General features: G+C 35.3%; 7 protein-coding genes and 2 long non-coding RNA genes across 16 annotated transcripts; 5 read left to right on the top strand and 4 right to left on the bottom strand.

Moving 5' to 3' along the window:
- Positions 1-1,007: 1,007 nt before the first annotated feature.
- CLE21 (CLAVATA3/ESR-RELATED 21) lies at positions 1,008-1,765 on the top strand. Its single transcript, NM_001345649.1, has one exon. It carries the CDS (start codon positions 1,135-1,137, stop codon positions 1,453-1,455), a length of 321 nt encoding a protein of 106 aa, NP_001318877.1. The 5' UTR covers positions 1,008-1,134; the 3' UTR covers positions 1,456-1,765.
- Positions 1,576-2,052, top strand: AT5G09265. The gene is made up of 2 exons (NR_143196.1): positions 1,576-1,722; positions 1,974-2,052. It is a non-coding gene; the product is annotated as an other RNA (long non-coding RNA).
- Positions 2,053-3,298: 1,246 nt separating this feature from the next.
- Positions 3,299-4,933, top strand: WRKY51 (WRKY DNA-binding protein 51). Its single transcript, NM_125877.4, has 3 exons — positions 3,299-3,708; positions 3,816-3,962; positions 4,544-4,933. The coding sequence occupies exons 1-3, from the start codon at positions 3,467-3,469 to the stop codon at positions 4,737-4,739; spliced, it is 585 nt and encodes a 194-aa protein (NP_568995.2). The 5' UTR covers positions 3,299-3,466; the 3' UTR covers positions 4,740-4,933.
- Positions 4,934-5,066: 133 nt separating this feature from the next.
- LIP1 (Ras-related small GTP-binding family protein) lies at positions 5,067-7,952 on the top strand. Of its 3 annotated transcripts, NM_001345651.1 has the most exons (9): positions 5,067-5,175; positions 5,284-5,798; positions 5,883-5,981; positions 6,333-6,424; positions 6,505-6,646; positions 6,725-7,032; positions 7,123-7,176; positions 7,266-7,399; positions 7,473-7,948. In NM_001345651.1, exons 3-9 carry the CDS (start codon positions 5,888-5,890, stop codon positions 7,675-7,677), a joined length of 1,029 nt encoding a protein of 342 aa, NP_001331706.1. In that variant the 5' UTR covers positions 5,067-5,175; positions 5,284-5,798; positions 5,883-5,887; the 3' UTR covers positions 7,678-7,948. The 3 variants fall into 3 exon arrangements, with proteins under 3 accessions (NP_001331706.1, NP_001318878.1, NP_568996.1); NM_001345650.1 differs by having other exon boundaries at positions 5,284-5,981; NM_125878.3 differs by lacking the exon at positions 5,067-5,175 and having other exon boundaries at positions 5,190-5,981; positions 7,473-7,952.
- A 68-nt stretch (positions 7,953-8,020) lies between these two features.
- Positions 8,021-9,079, top strand: AT5G64816 (thionin-like protein; the record flags this gene model as incomplete). Of its 4 annotated transcripts, none has more annotated exons than NM_001345652.1 (2): positions 8,021-8,400; positions 8,485-8,931. In NM_001345652.1, the coding sequence occupies exon 2, from the start codon at positions 8,539-8,541 to the stop codon at positions 8,929-8,931; it is 393 nt and encodes a 130-aa protein (NP_001331704.1). In that variant the 5' UTR covers positions 8,021-8,400; positions 8,485-8,538. The 4 variants fall into 4 exon arrangements, with proteins under 4 accessions (NP_001331704.1, NP_974994.1, NP_568997.1 ...); NM_203265.3 differs by having other exon boundaries at positions 8,029-8,115; positions 8,485-9,079; NM_125879.4 differs by having other exon boundaries at positions 8,029-8,115; positions 8,509-9,055.
- On the bottom strand, positions 8,399-8,989 carry AT5G09275. The gene has a single exon (NR_143197.1). It is a non-coding gene; the product is annotated as an other RNA (long non-coding RNA).
- AT5G64820 (uncharacterized protein) lies at positions 9,051-9,575 on the bottom strand (the record flags this gene model as incomplete). The annotated part of the gene is made up of 2 exons (NM_125880.1): positions 9,051-9,249; positions 9,337-9,575. 2 exons carry the CDS (start codon positions 9,573-9,575, stop codon positions 9,051-9,053), a joined length of 438 nt encoding a protein of 145 aa, NP_201287.1.
- Positions 9,576-9,618: 43 nt separating this feature from the next.
- Positions 9,619-11,704, bottom strand: AT5G64830 (programmed cell death 2 C-terminal domain-containing protein). 3 transcript variants are annotated; one of them, NM_125881.4, is made up of 6 exons: positions 11,472-11,704; positions 11,295-11,381; positions 11,098-11,195; positions 10,444-10,995; positions 10,154-10,361; positions 9,619-10,067 (listed from the first exon to the last, which is right to left on the bottom strand). In NM_125881.4, the coding sequence occupies exons 1-6, from the start codon at positions 11,562-11,564 to the stop codon at positions 9,963-9,965; spliced, it is 1,143 nt and encodes a 380-aa protein (NP_201288.1). In that variant the 5' UTR covers positions 11,565-11,704; the 3' UTR covers positions 9,619-9,962. The 3 variants fall into 3 exon arrangements, with proteins under 3 accessions (NP_201288.1, NP_001330740.1, NP_001032143.1); NM_001037066.2 differs by having other exon boundaries at positions 9,690-10,067; positions 11,295-11,392; positions 11,472-11,676; NM_001345654.1 differs by having other exon boundaries at positions 10,154-10,995.
- Positions 11,705-11,773: 69 nt separating this feature from the next.
- On the bottom strand, positions 11,774-15,306 carry ABCF5 (general control non-repressible 5). Its single transcript, NM_125882.3, has 7 exons — positions 13,918-15,306; positions 13,483-13,824; positions 13,165-13,305; positions 12,893-13,072; positions 12,528-12,785; positions 12,294-12,422; positions 11,774-12,208 (listed from the first exon to the last, which is right to left on the bottom strand). The coding sequence occupies exons 1-7, from the start codon at positions 14,743-14,745 to the stop codon at positions 12,008-12,010; spliced, it is 2,079 nt and encodes a 692-aa protein (NP_201289.1). The 5' UTR covers positions 14,746-15,306; the 3' UTR covers positions 11,774-12,007.
- Positions 15,307-15,897: the final 591 nt, after the last annotated feature.

Raw genomic sequence — 15,897 nt, forward strand, 5'->3', positions numbered from 1 at the left:
ATATACCGAATATTTAAATATCTATCTGTTACCAAATTATAAACAAATAAGTTAATAAATCAATAACTATTTGGAGGGACGGGTTTTTGAATCAACATTAATAAAAAAGTAAAATATAATTGATCCACTGTTTCAATACGGGTTAAATATTTAATTATTATTTTTTAAGACCACTAATATTAAACATATCAAATCATCCTAATTTAGAAAAGGTTATATAAAACCAAAAATGTTATGTGGTATGTATAATGTTACTATATATAAAATTAAACTATAAAATATAAATGTATTAGAGAATGATACAATTTGTAAAACTTTTATATGTAATAAATAATTTTCAAATTTTTAAAATTACTACTTTAAAAATAAATCACGGGATGGGTAAAGAAATTACAGAACGGATTTTATTTTGGAATTGAGTTATATGGTGGATGTATTTGAATCAATATTTATAAAATTTTAAAATATTATTAATATGCTGTTTTAGTAAGGGTTAAAACTTCAGTTTTTTAACAATTGTCTCATGGATTCGTTGTATAGCGTTACTTAATAACAATTATAAACTGTAAAATATAAATATTTTATAAAAATAAAATTTGCAAGTTTTAATATATATTAACTTTAAAAAATAAATTATACCGCAGTATACCGCGGGTTAAAATCTAGTTTATATATATTTCACTTAATTTTGTCTATGTTCACTATACATATGTAAACTCAAGAGTCAAGACTATTCAATTATATCATCATTTCGCAAACTTATAATAACAAATTATATAATATAGTGATAAGTGAAGTTTTGCTTACTATTTATCAAAGATTTCATCTTATTTTCAACAATTCTTTCAATTTGTAATGTTATCAGTAAAAAAATTGTAGTATATAATCTGCTAGTTAATAATACGAAAATATTTGTTATTATTGTACGAAATTATCAATTATGATAATTGTGTAGTCATATCAATGTAATGAATGCTGCTGACCATTCTATTTCTTCTCTCCTTATTCCCCTTTGCTCCTCCTTACTTTTACTAAAATTCCCTCAACTCTTACGATAAGAGCAGAGAGAAGAAGAAGAAGAAGAAAGTAATCGTGATTTGAGAGAGAGATTCAAACATACTTTTTTCGATATCTATGTTAATTTTATCTTCACGATATGCAATGAAACGAGATGTTTTAATCATTGTAATCTTTACAGTGTTAGTATTAATCATTATCTCCCGTTCAAGTTCGATCCAAGCTGGAAGATTCATGACTACAGGAAGAAATCGTAATTTGAGCGTTGCTCGATCACTATACTACAAGAATCATCACAAGGTTGTGATCACGGAGATGTCAAATTTTAATAAAGTTAGACGAAGATCGTCTAGATTTCGGAGAAAGACGGACGGCGACGAGGAAGAAGAAGAGAAACGATCTATCCCCACAGGTCCAAATCCTTTGCACAACAAGTAGAGTACTGACTACTGAGAAAGATGCAACATACTTCGACTTCGTAAATTGTTCGTTTGGTGTATATATGTATCGTTATAAGTTAGTTTACTTTTCAAGATTAATAGTCTTTAATTAGGTTGGGTTGGAAACTCTAAAATAGTATGAGATAAATTTCAATTGTTTCTAGCATTTAAATTTTGTATGCTCAAAGTTGCTGGAACGATATGGCAAACAGAAATAATGGAATCGAAAAAATATCGTGATATGTTAGAATAAACTGAGTAAAAGTACGTTTTTGTGAATTTTCTTTTGTCATTGTAATTTGTTTTAACAAAATACAGTATTATTCTTTTTTACGTACTAATAAGGTATATTGTTGTATATATAAAGGTCAGTAACTTGTAACTCATCTTTTTTTTTTGTTTTTTTTTCTGTTTTAGCTGATAGGTGGTTGGTGTTCATTAATAAATGTCCATATATCACTTTCAAAGCAATTCACTAAAATATAGATATGTAATTATTTTTTATTTTTTCAGATTTTCCCCTTGAAAAAGGGGTTCTTTCAATTAGAACCCCACACTAACACACTCCTTCACTTTTGGCCAGCCGCCCTTCTTTTTCAGTCTTTCAGTTTATATTTTAGCCTCTTTTTTAAAAAATACTATATTTTATTGCTTTTTCTTCTTCTTAATTACTTTAGTTAATCATAGTTAAAACACATTTTTTTGTGCAAACGTTTAAGTTTTAACACTATCTGATTTTAAACTTTTAATCATTTGCATGTAAAATCACTCAAATAGGTAATATTTATATGATTCCAGTCATGTGTTTCTTAAAAACAGAGCCACACTACATGTTTCTGTGTTTATTCTCAGTTAATTAGTTTTTATGTTTGTTTTAACACAATACAGAGAGAATATTATTGTAGTTACAAAAACAATTAAGAGTGGCACCAAGAAATTTCGTCTTACCTTTTAAGACAAGATTAAAAGACCACTTTGAAATTTTGAATCGTTGACTTAAGAATAGACTTAGCAAAAAAACTTGGTCATACATATATGATATATGTGTGGGTCAACGATTCATATATGTATGATGATACATTGCAATGTGCCAAAACTTCTGGAAGAACAAAAAACGACTAATAAGAAAAAATAAAATATATAAAATGTTGCCAACATTAAAAAACGCATTTGCTGTTTCCCATCAATATTGGAGTATAGTTTATATAAGATTTTTAACAATATTATAAGCTAGTTAATTAATAGAGTTAATCTTTGGTAAAAAAACAGACGGAATTTTATAACTTTCGAAATCATATTGATCTGCATATATATATATATATATATATATATATATATATGTGGATTCACCAGACCAGATGAGATAACCATTTTGAAGGATTTGCTAAATAAAAGTTAGGCCAAAAAGAAATCAATAAAGTTTGTGACAATATCTTTAATAGTATAATTTACATTTACATAATTCAATAAGTCAAATCTTATTGTGTCTTGGTGTGCACTGTAAAGTAAAGTCCTGTCTGCTTCAAACGCAGCATAAGCAAACTTACAACTTAAATCCTCAGCCGTTGATCCAAAGACCAAAATCCAATTATCAACGTTACCTAATGTAGACGATAAAATCTCTTAAAATGGGCCCGTAAAGCCCAAGCAAAAAAACAATTACTTTAAGTGGAAGCTCACTTTTCGCCACCCTTATTAACGTCTGTCCATACGTCATAACAGATGACGTCATCATCATATTCCTTTTTTCACACGTGGCATTGAAGCACCTTCCTAGTATCTACCCTGAAATTGCTTGACATAAGTAGTAGTTGTTTAATAATCTTTATCTCTTAATTATCCTCTTTTCTTAACAAAAACTTGTTACAATAATTTTCATTTTTATATAAATAACTGACCATTATAACTCTTTCTCTTCTCTTCTTCACTTGCTCTAGTTCTTGGATGCTTTAAACCTCTCTCTCTCTCTCTCTCAATTATTTTTTTTTCTATTTCAAAAACAAAAAAAAATGAATATCTCTCAAAACCCTAGCCCTAATTTTACGTACTTCTCCGATGAAAACTTTATTAATCCGTTTATGGATAACAACGATTTCTCAAATTTGATGTTCTTTGACATAGATGAAGGAGGTAACAATGGATTAATCGAGGAAGAGATCTCATCTCCGACAAGCATCGTTTCGTCGGAGACATTTACCGGGGAAAGCGGCGGATCCGGCAGCGCAACAACGTTGAGTAAAAAGGAATCAACGTGAGTTCCTTTTTAATTATTATTGTTGGCAAGATTCTTAACCAAGCAATTAGTATTTCATTATATATAGTTTTATTCATTAATCTTTTTGATAATAAATATTGTAGTAATAGAGGAAGTAAAGAGAGTGATCAGACGAAGGAGACGGGTCATCGAGTTGCATTTAGAACGAGATCGAAGATTGATGTGATGGATGATGGTTTTAAATGGAGGAAGTATGGCAAGAAATCTGTCAAAAACAACATTAACAAGAGGTAACTTATTCATTTACAAATTACTCATTTGATCTAATTAATATGTTTTACTAGTACTTGTTTTTAACATAACATATGGTTGCTTGATAATTTTCTATAACCATCTTGTAATCCTGTTGTTATAGAATATATAGCCACTAGCTAGCTAGACCATATAGTGATTTGAATACTATTTAATGGACCCGTATTATCTACCAACCCACTTGGAATAAAATTTAGCTTCTATATACATCATGCATGTGTGTTTTGTTTATACAAATATATAAAAGGTTCCTATAGCAAAATTGATTGATTAGTGGTATATGGATCAATGAATCCATGGTTGATAATCAGTCATCGTATAGATTTATTTTGACTCATATATCATAAGAGAAACAAATATAATGAATTCATCATCTAAACATATCACTTTCATTCAAAGCATGGTTTGAAAGCAATTTACACACTCTGTAATTGGTTAATGATATTCTTATATATATACATACATATATATATATATATATATATATATATAACTTGGTGCGATATATTATAAAAGTGATTACAATTTAACATGTGGTGGATGAATTTATAATATAAAGGAATTACTACAAATGCTCAAGTGAAGGTTGCTCGGTGAAGAAGAGGGTAGAGAGAGATGGTGACGATGCAGCTTATGTAATTACAACATATGAAGGAGTCCATAACCATGAGAGTCTCTCTAATGTCTATTACAATGAAATGGTTTTATCTTATGATCATGATAACTGGAACCAACACTCTCTTCTTCGATCTTAATCCAAATCTCTCATCCTCGTTGAGATTGTAAGATACCAACAATATTAATATTATAATCTCAATGCTTTGTATAATTTGATAGGTGTATAATAAAGGAGTTACTTATTTCGTGGTTATAAATGTTTAATGTATGTATATTGCTATGAGTACATTTTGTAGGTCACTGACTCACTAGATATAAAATCTTAAGCGTATATTTATTTAAAAAGTAGTGTTGAATTTTTTTGGGTCACGGTTGTCCAAAATACTGCGATCTGAATCCAATCCTTATTTGATTAGACTCAAGAATGATTTAGAAAAACCTGAATTACTTGTATTCTTATATCCATTATTAAACCGACATTTGACCCGAAATGCGTCAGACTAAGATTGTACCGGGAAGGAAATGTGAAAAAAGCAACTTGTAAAAAAAGCCTGTGTGACAGCTCTGTAACTTGTAAGCGTCAACGAGGTCAACTGTTTCGGTTTAGTTGTTACCGGTAATTTGGTTTATAATGGATTTTGATCGGTGTGATTTATGATCCGGTTTTGGTGCGTTGTGTAGATTGTCCCGAACCGATCTCATCTTCTACCTTTCAACAACTTAAGCAAGGAAACGAAGTCGTTTCATATCTGTTCTTCCGCCCAAATCTCAAACACTAGTAAGTAAATTCGAAGGGAGTCTTGGATCTCTCTGATCTCGATCCAGATTCTCTCTACTTCTCTTATCTTCGATAGAGAAATTTGTATCTTCAGATTTATTCGAGGAGGAAGACGAACCCTACTTGATTGATTTAGGAGGTGGAGAGATCTTTCTGAACAAGTTTGATTCTGTTGGTAATTGATCTGAAATCCTAGGTTTTAGCCGTAGATCTGCTGCTTGTTTCGATCGATTTGGGATACCGTAGGTATTGATTCCATAGAATTTCTCGCTCGAGGAAGGTGAAGAATCTGCCCAGATTCCGGAGATTTTTAGTTAGTCTTGGTGTGCTTGTTGCTTCGGTAATGTTAGATCATAAAAGTCTTCCATTGTGAGGAATCGGAGGTTGCTAAGAGTGTTTGTGGAAGCTGCTTCTTCTGGTATTGGATTAGAATCGGGACTATGGAAGTTGATTGAAACAGTGTTAGTTTTCTTATTTTGATACCTAATCTGCTCTTGTTAAGCAAAAATGAAGTTTTGGAGGGAACGTGAAAGGGAAAATAAGGAGCAGATCTTAGCGCCATTATGTGGGCAAGTTCGAGTGTTGGTAGTTGGTGACTCAGGTACTATAACAAGTTATAGTTTCATGTAGATCGTTAGATTTGATTACCTATTTTATGGTATCAAACCAAGTTAGAAATGTTACCATTCTTTTGTAGTTTTGCTGAATCGGGGTACTTCTGCTAAACCTAGATCATGTGTGACTCAGGAAGATAGATTCTCTGCACTGAATTAGACCATTTGGTTAGGAGTTATTGTTATGTGGTCGTTGAGCTACATCTTTTAGATCAAACCTGAGACTCTAGTTTGTTTAGTCGACAGTGTTTTCCTTAGAGTCTGTCACGTACTGTGTTTGCTTTTGCTCATGATAATTGAGTTAATTTTCATCTCTGAATTTCAAATCTTTTTGGTAGGTGTTGGAAAAACATCACTTGTACACCTCATCAACAAAGGTTCTTCTATTGTTCGCCCACCTCAAACGATTGGATGCACTGTTGGTGTCAAGGTAACTTAAACGTCTCTGTTGTTCTTCAAATGGTTAGGGAACTCAAGTTTCAACCCTTTTTTATTCTTCTCACATTTCAGCACATAACCTACGGGAGTCCAGCTAGTTCTTCAAGTAGCATTCAAGGTGACTCAGAGAGAGATTTCTTTGTTGAACTCTGGGATGTATCAGGGCATGAGAGATACAAAGATTGCCGGTCACTGTTCTATTCACAAATCAATGGTCTCTCCCAACCTATCCACATTGTTGATCCTTATTGTGTCTGAAACAATGTCATAAAGCGAGACATTTCCTATGCAGGAGTTATTTTTGTTCACGATCTCTCTCAAAGAAGAACAAAAACGAGCTTGCAGAAATGGGCATCTGAGGTTGCAGCGACTGGGACTTTTTCAGCTCCTCTTCCCTCGGGAGGTCCCGGTGGTCTTCCTGTTCCATACATTGTAGTTGGCAACAAAGCAGATATTGCTGCAAAAGAAGGAACAAAAGGAAGCAGTGGAAATCTTGTTGATGCAGCTCGTCATTGGGTTGAGAAGCAAGGTTTGCTTCCTTCTTCAAGTGAGGATCTCCCTCTCTTTGAAAGCTTTCCTGGTAATGGCGGTCTCATAGCGGTAAGTAAACCATATTAGTAAGTATTAGCTTCTGTATTAGTATTTAGTGGGTGCTTTTGATTATATGATCTAATGTGGGTTTTTACATAGGCTGCCAAAGAAACCAGATACGATAAGGAAGCTTTGAACAAATTTTTCCGGATGGTTAGTGTCATTACCACACCTTTCTTTTCTTGTCAGATTTCTAAGACACCCTTCCCTAACCGAGAAGAACATTTTCGGAACTTTTACAGTTGATAAGAAGAAGATATTTCTCAGATGAACTGCCAGCAGCTTCACCATGGTCTATTTCGCCGGTTCCAACGTCATCATCGCAACGGTTAGACGAGATTACAAGTGATGATGATCAATTTTACAAGCGAACAAGGTAACAACAATGCTAAAAAGCCAAGTCTTTTTCCTTCTTTGTTGGGTTTGGTCTTTACGGTTGATTGTTGCAGTTTCCATGGAGATCCATACAAGTACAACAACACAATACCACCACTTCCAGCACAACGCAACCTAACTCCGCCTCCCACGCTCTATCCGCAACAACCAGTGTCCACCCCTGATAACTACACCATTCCGAGATACTCTCTTTCCAGTGTACAAGAAACAACCAACAATGGCAGTGCCAGGTCAAAGCGAATGGATATTAACGTCTGAAGTCTCTCATCTCTTGTTAGCTCTTCTCATTCCAAGAAAACTTTATGTTGCTTTTGGATCTCTATTATTCTTTTTGATTCTTCTTTGTAGGTTGGTAAAGTGAATATGTGTGCTTAACCCCTCTTTGATTTGTACATTGTGGGGTTTGATCTTATAGCAAATTCTTTGAATGTTTTTTTTTCTTGGGTTATCATGTATTACACACTGAATGATTACAAAATCACAATAATGTTTGTTATTTTTGTTTACAATCTAATCATATCAGTTTGTATAAATTTCATGTTATTTATGTTTCAAAATCTTCTTCCACATTACAATTATGATAAATTGGAATATTAATTAATTTGAAATAAACCATTTATTCCTTGGAATTAAATGGAGATAGAGTTACAGAGGTACGACAACTTCAGTTCATAGCATCGAGAGAAGGCAAGGAAGGTATGTAACTTTTTCTTGCCCTCGTAGTTCCATTTTCATTGAAACTTCTTCTCTTTGAACCCTCTGGATTCTAGGCTACTACAATCAGCTGAAAAAAACCCTAATTCAGTCTCTCTTTCTCGTCGTGCAAAAACCCTAAACCCTGGGAATTGTGAGATCGATCTCATGTTTCAGTAACTTGTTAAATCTGTACCTCTTTCTGTTGATTTAGATTTAGATTTCTGTTTTCAATTCCGTTTCTGTTCCGAAATTGTTCAAGGTGAAAAATTCAACCTCAAAGGAAAGGTTGGATTTTTAATTTCAATTACGACGATATCAGATTGTTATCTTCCTTAAAAATTCAACCTTTGTTTTGAACTTGTGTTCCAGATCAATTTTGTTTGCAATGCGCAGTGTAAAATTCAAGTCTTAAAGAAGAGAAAAATGGTGGAGGTGTGGTGGTCACTGATAGGAGCAGCAGTGCCTGCACTAATTGCTGGTCAAGCTTGGAGGATAAAGAAGAGACATGGCGAAGAAGAGAGGATCAAGAGTGCTCGAGGAAGAGAGAAAAGCTCTGATGAAATCTTTGTCTGTGAAAGAGTTTGCACTTCCAAAAGAATGCTGAAAAAAGTTGGAGCTTTCTCTAAAGATCCTATCCCCGACACTTGTGTTACTGTCTGCGGTGTATCTGAGCTCGACGCTTGCTCTGATGCTTGTGCTCGAACTGTTTGCGTTAACCAGCATCAAGTTGCTAATTGGAATGACATTTGTCTCAGAAGATGTCAAAGTGAATGTCTTAAGCTCTCTTCTTCTTCTTCTTCTTCTCGCTATTCTTGAATTTGAAATGCTATGATTTGTTGTTGTTGTTGTTGTTATCTTTTGAAATGGGAATGGTATTTGAATTTGAAGTTTTCATTAGTTTATATAATAACATTCTGAGCAAATTTGGTGGATGGTTACATTTCATCATGTGAGGTTTGTTTAGTAACTTTCTCAGCTGTTTTCTGAACTACTTCACCTACAACATCTCCTGCTAGTTTTGCAGACTCTTCAATGGCTTCTTTGCTTACTTCTAGACTCCTTGTAGCTGCTTCTCTCACTTTCTCTGCTTTATCTTCTTCCTCTATGTTGCTTTTGTCGCTGTTGCTTCTGAAACTGTCTCAAGAAAACAACACATGAGCTTAAATTACCAGACATTAGCGAAAATACGAGATTATAGGAGATGAATGCATTGTTGTTTACTCTAGATTTGGAGGGTAAAGCTTCATCTGGATCTTCTGCATTGCACCTTGAATCAATTCCCATGAACTCGGAGGAAACTTGTTGCCAAAAATCCCACTTATGATCTTTACAATCGATGGATTCTCTTCTTTCTTCGCGGCACTATCACTTTCCGCTCCATCTGCAGATACCCCGGATATCAAAATGATGATGATGCAGAAGACTGAGACGCCGAATCTTATTCTTCTTGATCCATTCATATCTATATATCAGTTAAGAAGCTACAGAGAAATCAAGAGAGGAGCCAAAAGAAAATGATAGAACAGAGAGAAGGAAGAAAGAGAGAGATGAGAAAGAGTTGGCGCCATGTTTCTCGCATCAAAAGAAGCAGAACACATTTTTGGTTTGAACGGTTCTTGCATTGACCTTAAAGAGAATTAAATCAAAACTAATCCAATAAAAGCATCTGTCTTATAAAATTTAATGTTACATAAAGACTAATCATTTTAACAAAAGAAATGTATGTTTAGCAGCTCCATCTTCTTGGGGACATCTGTCCTGAAACAATTTAAGAAGATAATTCCATGGCGCATTTGACTTCTTGATAGCTATAATCACTTGAGCAACATCTTCTTAGGGGAAAATTTTCATTTGAAGAAGCTAGCATGATCAAGATTCATCGGTTTCTCATACTGTACTGCAACACACTCCTCAGTAACAACCCAATCGCCATTCACAGCGTTTGCACAGCTCTACAAATAGTTAACATTAAGCTATGCTCTTGAAGATTTTACTTTAATTCTTTGGGATATGTGAGAAGATCCTATAAGAATAATACCTTGGAACAAGTGTAGACAATAAGTGTCATCCAATCCCAATTATCCAATGATTGCTTAATTCCTTTATCAACAACACCTTCATGTAGAAAATATATTAATGGAGGCATGAGTTGTATCTCAAAGTGCCTTTGAGAGTCGCAGTTCCTGCATTTATCCGGAGATTTCATGTCTTCTGTGGCTAGTATCGGCTTACCGCCATACCAGTACCTGACCATTGCAAGAAAATTACATAGCAAAAGTGAAGATTTGAAAATTAGACCACCATAGGATACAAGTGAATGACAATTACCTGAAACATTGTTCCGGATTTGCATCTAGCCGTTTTTTGAACTTAAGATAAGTCCTATCTGCATTCAGGGCTTTGTCATATTCATATTTCTCATCCTCCCACTTTTCTTCGGATTCACTCTCATCATTGTTGCCGGTTCCTTTATCCTTAATAGACAGAGACGAATAATTCTGTGAGAATCGATCAACTTCTTTTGAGGGGATCTCTTCCTTTGTATAAATGTAGAAGCACGGAACCACCGCACCAGTCTCAAGTTTAATATGATCCTCAACTCTTGTTTCAGATTTCAAAGGTGAAGGCTTTGCTTTAGTCCCTGAACTAGCATTGCCACTTGGTTTACTCTTTTGTTTCTTCGTAATGGAAGCCGCAGCAGAAGAAGCCTCTGCCAGCGCCTTAGCTAAACTCGCAAAATCAAAATCTTCATCATCATCATCATCATCATCATCATCACCGTCTAACCGATGTGTTTTAGGAAAGGCCACAGGCAAATCCGCTATTTTAGTTGATCCTTTCTCTTTTGCTATAGCTTTCTGAATGCTAAAAGCTCTCCAACTGACACAGTAAGGAGCAAATTTCAGACCGTGAGATCATTCTCTCATATAAGTGATTGAGAGTGATCAAAGAATCATAAGTAACAAAAAAAGAAGACAATACCTTTGTTCAGAGGTTCCACATTTAGGCATCAAGCAACCAAATATATAGAGGGTACGCTCTTGGATGTCTAAAATTTCAGTTGAGATTGGGGCATACACCTAAATGCAGAGAACGAAAGAGACCAAATTGTTCTAATTATTCAGCTTCTTAAACTCTTGAAACCTAAAAAGAGTGAAGCTTTGGATTTGAACAAAAACCTGAGCTACGAGAGAAAGTTTACTTCCACATGAACAACAATTGAGTAGTTCTGGTTTCAGTGCATCATCGGGTATTGGCGGCCAATCCTAAAAACGCACTTTGATCAAAAATCAGAACGAAAGAATTGAGCTTTCTATGAAAGGAAGGAACAGAGAGAGCTAGGAAGGAGTTATTACCGGAAGACCACCGATTTTGGTTGTGTAGTGATCAGAAGGCTCAAGCTCATCTTCTGCCCACTTCCCAGGCAACCCCAGAAGAATTCCGACCATTGTTACAGTTTCCCGATCAAAGTAGAACAGAGCTCTTTGGTGAAAATAGCTCCTACAAGGTTTCGAAACTTTCGTTGTATCGAATGCGATGTTGATGATGATGAAGAGAAGAGAAGAGTAGACCCCGGTTAGTGCTTTGAGATAAAGCCCTAACCGGTTTTCCCGGTTTCCAATCGAAGTAAATGGTTTAATTGAGTTGGACGAATATTTGAGCCAATATTAGGTTTTGCACTGAAATTCAATGGTTTGGTTCGGTTCGGTTCCATGTTTGAGAATAAAGTTTCTTAATTTTTACCCAATGGGGCTCAAGTGTTGTAGAAACATTAATACTCTCTCTGCATTTCTAAAAGTAATATCTATATACATTCCACAATGACGATTTTGTGAGACTGTGAAGAAGCCTTTTTTATAAATCTTGACTCCTTTCAGTTTTCAATGTTTGTTCAGTTCCATCTCTTGGAGTTCTTGCTAGCCTTTGACTTCTGTTTAGCTTGTTGAAATGCTTGCATCTTCTGCTTCTTCCTCGCTTCTTTCTCTGCTTTTGACATCTTTGACTTTGCCTTCACTTTTGGTGCTTTCTCTTCTAGCTCTGCTTCTCTCTCTAGCTCCTTTGTTCTAGCATCCAGATTCTTCTCCAAGTAATACTGAGACATTCACACATTCCAAAAGTTAATACAGAGATCATATTATACTGGAAAAAATGTAGAAAGAGTGCAATCCGAAGTGTACATTGTAGTCGCCTGCATAATCTTCTAAACAACCATCTTCTACTTCTATCACTCTGTTAACGATTTGTTTGATGAAGTATCGATCGTGGGATACCGCAATGACTGTACCTTGGTACTCGTTTATCGCTTCCTGATTCAATTGAAAAAGAGAATTAGCCTATCTCCAGGTCCAGGAACAGAGTTATTATCATTGTATCCAAAGATTCTCAACAAATTAGAGATGCCTACTACTAACCTCGAGCATTTCTTTTGAAGGAATGTCTAAGTGATTGGTTGGTTCGTCCAAAACGAGTAAAGTAGATGGCGTCACCATGAATTTGCAGAAAGCAAGACGCGCTTTCTCCCCACCACTTAAAAGAGAGACCTTTCGATCAAGCATGTCTGCTTTGAAGTTGCAGCGTCCAAGAAGACCTTTTATATCATCACTTCTCCAGTCTTCTGCAGCTTCACAAACAGTTTCAAGCACTGTTTTATCCAAATCAAGGACCTCAGCCTAGCGAAAGAATAACCAAAGGGTTGAAACCAAATTATGTCAATAAAGTGAGCAAACCTGTCTCCAATTGTTTAGCTCTTGAATTGATTGAGTAAGTGAAAACTGACCTGATTCTGTTCAAAGTAGTTTGGCAGTACATTGTGCTCTCCAAGAATAACTTCACCTTTCACAGGCTTCTCTAAACCCATAATTAGCTTCAATAACGTACTTTTCCCACAACCGTTTGGCCCAAGGATGGCGATTTTCTCCCCTCTTTCTATTGATAGATTAGCCTTCTTAAATAGCATCTGCTTTTTCAACAATACACATTTTTCACAGGGTCAAACGTGAGCGATTAAGGATTTATACTATTGTCATGAGTTATACTCTAGTAACTCACCTTATCCTCGAAACCAAAATCAATGTTTTTAACATTGACTACCGATCTTCCACTTGTCCCACGCTCTGGAAACCTAATCTTCATCTGCTTCCGCTGAAATGGCTTCTCTATTAGCTCCTGTTCTTGAAGCTTCTCTAGTTTCTGTTACAAACAATACAAGAGGAAACATAAGCTTCAACGTCTCCAGACGGTTCACAGATAAAAGAGCAAGCCAGAATATTGGCTTAGGAAACAGTAGAAATTTTTTTCCATTAATGTCACGCCCTAGCAATCACCACAATAGTTCAGCAAATTAGCATATTCTTTTTGTTTGCAAACCTTTTCTGCAGTGGAAGCACGACCAGAATTGGCACCAGCACCAAGCCTGGCGATCAAGTCCTTAGTTGAGTCGATATCTTTCTGTTGCTTTTCCCACGCTGCATTCTGAGTTTCGATCCACTCAGCCTTTGAGATCACATACTGAGAATAATTACCCTCAAATGTCCTGGACACACCCATCTCAGTTTCCACAATTTTAGTACATAACTGATCAAGAAAGGCTCTGTCATGTGAAATAATAACCATAGGCACATCTTGCTTTTGCAAATAACCTTCAAGCCACTCAATAGTATCAAGATCCAAATGATTTGTCGGCTCATCAAGTAGCAGCAAATCTGGATCCTACTCGCAAAGAAACACACAATTCATTCACATTAGCTTTGAGTTCAAACTCATTGAAAGGATAAAACTTTAAGTAAACAATCATTCATATACCTGAAGCAAAATCTTTCCAAGTGACATTCTCATTTGCCATCCACCACTAAACGAAGCCACAAGCCTATCAGCATCCTCAGGAGCAAACCCTAATTCCGGCATCAACTTACTAATCTTAGCATCAACGGAATCTAAATTCACAGCCTGAGCTCGTCTCTGCAACAAATCAAATTCATCTAATAACCTTCCCATAAGATCCAAATCATCAACAGATCCCTCAATAGCCTTCTGAACTTTCTCAAGCTTCTCAGTAATCTCCATCTCTTCCTTGAAAGCAGTCATGAACTCTTCCCTCACAGTCTTACTCATCGAAACCTCAAATTCCTGGCTCAAGAAAGCTACTTTCATATTGGGTTTGGCCTTGATTACGTTACCAGAATCAGGCTCTTCTTGACCAGTGATAATCCTGAGCTGAGTCGTCTTCCCAGCTCCGTTCACACCAACTAACCCTACTTTCTCACCTCTCTTCACTTCCCATGTCACATCTTTAAGCACAGTCACGCCTTTGTAGCTTTTCCTTATGTTCTCTAGCTTCACACCTGAAGATATCCCAGAAGCTCCGTTTTTGGAACTCTTCCCGTTTCGTTTCCGATCGGAGTCTTGCTGAGAGGGTTGCTTCGAGAAAAGAGATTCGATTTCGTCTTGACGCTGTTTAACGGAGGTCTCGAGGCTGATGGTGGAGACTTGGGCTCTGATGGTGGAGATATCGCGTCTAGGGTTGGAAATGGAAGAGATTTTGATGAAATTGGAAGGGATTGGAGATGTACGTAGACCGGTGAAGAAAGTTGAACGGAGGTCGAGGCTATGGAGATTCGTTGATAAACCCATGGTTATATGTAGCGATAGAGAGCGCGAGAGAATCTCGCTCTACTGAAGAAGAAGAAGAAGCAGCAGAGTAAGAAACCCTCGAGAGAGAAATCAAAAGCTTTGATAAGAGTTTCTCTCTATCGTTTTGAGCGTGAGCCACCAGATTTTATTTGATTTTTTTATTAGTTTGTATTTTTTTCTCTATATTCGAAAATATATCATTATCAATTATCAATAAATAAAATCAATACTTAGAAAATAAATTAATATTATTGACGACCAAAAAAGAAAAACCCAATAAAATTATCTTCAGTTATCACAAAAAATTGGAATGAAAATAGTGAAAAATCGAAATATGTATGGAGCATGAAATATGTATGGAGTACTATTTTACAATAAAAAATGTATTTGGTTGCAATGTTTGTAAGTACTAATGGTAGTTGTATTGCAACTTTCTATGAATGACAAGTAAATGCATTCTACGATTGTATAATTCTAGTTTTTGAAGACCATATTTTGATATAATGCCAAAGGAAAGAAGTGATACAAATCGGAGTATTCATTTTTACTAACTTTGAGTTCTCTGCCACATGCAATGCAATGTTCTTACAAAGTCAATAAATGGATATGAAATAAAGACAAATATAACACACACAAAAAACAAACGAAAGAATCTAATTTTGTGGTGAGGAAGAAGGAGAAGAGAGGGTAGAAGTCTTGAAGAGATAACAAATCCGGTGAAGTTACCTCTTTTGTGGTTCACATAGCTCCTTTGAAAAACAGACACTTCTCATACTCTGCCACGTGTCTAACTATATCATCAACCACGTCAGTTTCTCTGTGGATCTCTTCACGCCACATCGTCACGCAACTTGATTTCTTTTTAAATTTATAGTTTTATTAAGTTTTTGGTCGTTATGTATATGGTTTTAGTAAGTTGAATTCGTAATTACAATTTTAAATGAATATGCGTCAACTTATTCACCCGTTAATTTTAAATTGGCTGTTCATGGAACTTAAAACGTACGAGCACACATCTTTTTTCTCAAATATGACTGAAATAGTGAAATTGGAAATGAAAATTAAGAATCAACATGTATATATATCATGTAACGGCTCGCATCATTAAACATGAATTTATGTTAATCGCCTCCATGACTAAATAGTTCGGGA

This window comes from Arabidopsis thaliana, chromosome 5 (assembly GCF_000001735.4).
Source record: "Arabidopsis thaliana chromosome 5, partial sequence".
Classification (NCBI taxonomy): Eukaryota; Viridiplantae; Streptophyta; class Magnoliopsida; order Brassicales; family Brassicaceae; genus Arabidopsis; species Arabidopsis thaliana.

Bases quoted from the DNA above. Each gene is read 5' to 3' on its own strand.
- CLE21 (NM_001345649.1), top strand. From the start codon at position 1,135: ATGTTAATTTTATCTTCACGATATGCAATGAAACGAGATGTTTTAATC.
- AT5G64830 (NM_125881.4), bottom strand. From the start codon at position 11,564: ATGGTCGGAATTCTTCTGGGGTTGCCTGGGAAGTGGGCAGAAGATGAG. The intron at 10,996-11,097 runs GTATTGTCTTCT...TTACTGTGTCAG, and splicing joins TGTGGAACCTCTGAACAAAG to TTGGAGAGCTTTTAGCATTC. The intron at 10,068-10,153 runs GTATTATTCTTA...AACTATTTGTAG, and splicing joins TTGTCTACACTTGTTCCAAG to AGCTGTGCAAACGCTGTGAA.
- ABCF5 (NM_125882.3), bottom strand. From the start codon at position 14,745: ATGGGTTTATCAACGAATCTCCATAGCCTCGACCTCCGTTCAACTTTC. The intron at 13,073-13,164 runs GTGAGTTACTAG...TTGAAAAAGCAG, and splicing joins ATTTTGGTTTCGAGGATAAG to ATGCTATTTAAGAAGGCTAA. The intron at 12,423-12,527 runs GTTAGTAGTAGG...CAATTGAATCAG, and splicing joins CTTCAAAAGAAATGCTCGAG to GAAGCGATAAACGAGTACCA.
- WRKY51 (NM_125877.4), top strand. From the start codon at position 3,467: ATGAATATCTCTCAAAACCCTAGCCCTAATTTTACGTACTTCTCCGAT. The intron at 3,709-3,815 runs GTGAGTTCCTTT...TAAATATTGTAG, and splicing joins TTGAGTAAAAAGGAATCAAC to TAATAGAGGAAGTAAAGAGA. The intron at 3,963-4,543 runs GTAACTTATTCA...TATAATATAAAG, and splicing joins AAAAACAACATTAACAAGAG to GAATTACTACAAATGCTCAA.
- LIP1 (NM_001345650.1), top strand. From the start codon at position 5,888: ATGAAGTTTTGGAGGGAACGTGAAAGGGAAAATAAGGAGCAGATCTTA. The intron at 6,425-6,504 runs GTAACTTAAACG...CTCACATTTCAG, and splicing joins GATGCACTGTTGGTGTCAAG to CACATAACCTACGGGAGTCC. The intron at 7,400-7,472 runs GTAACAACAATG...TGATTGTTGCAG, and splicing joins CAATTTTACAAGCGAACAAG to TTTCCATGGAGATCCATACA.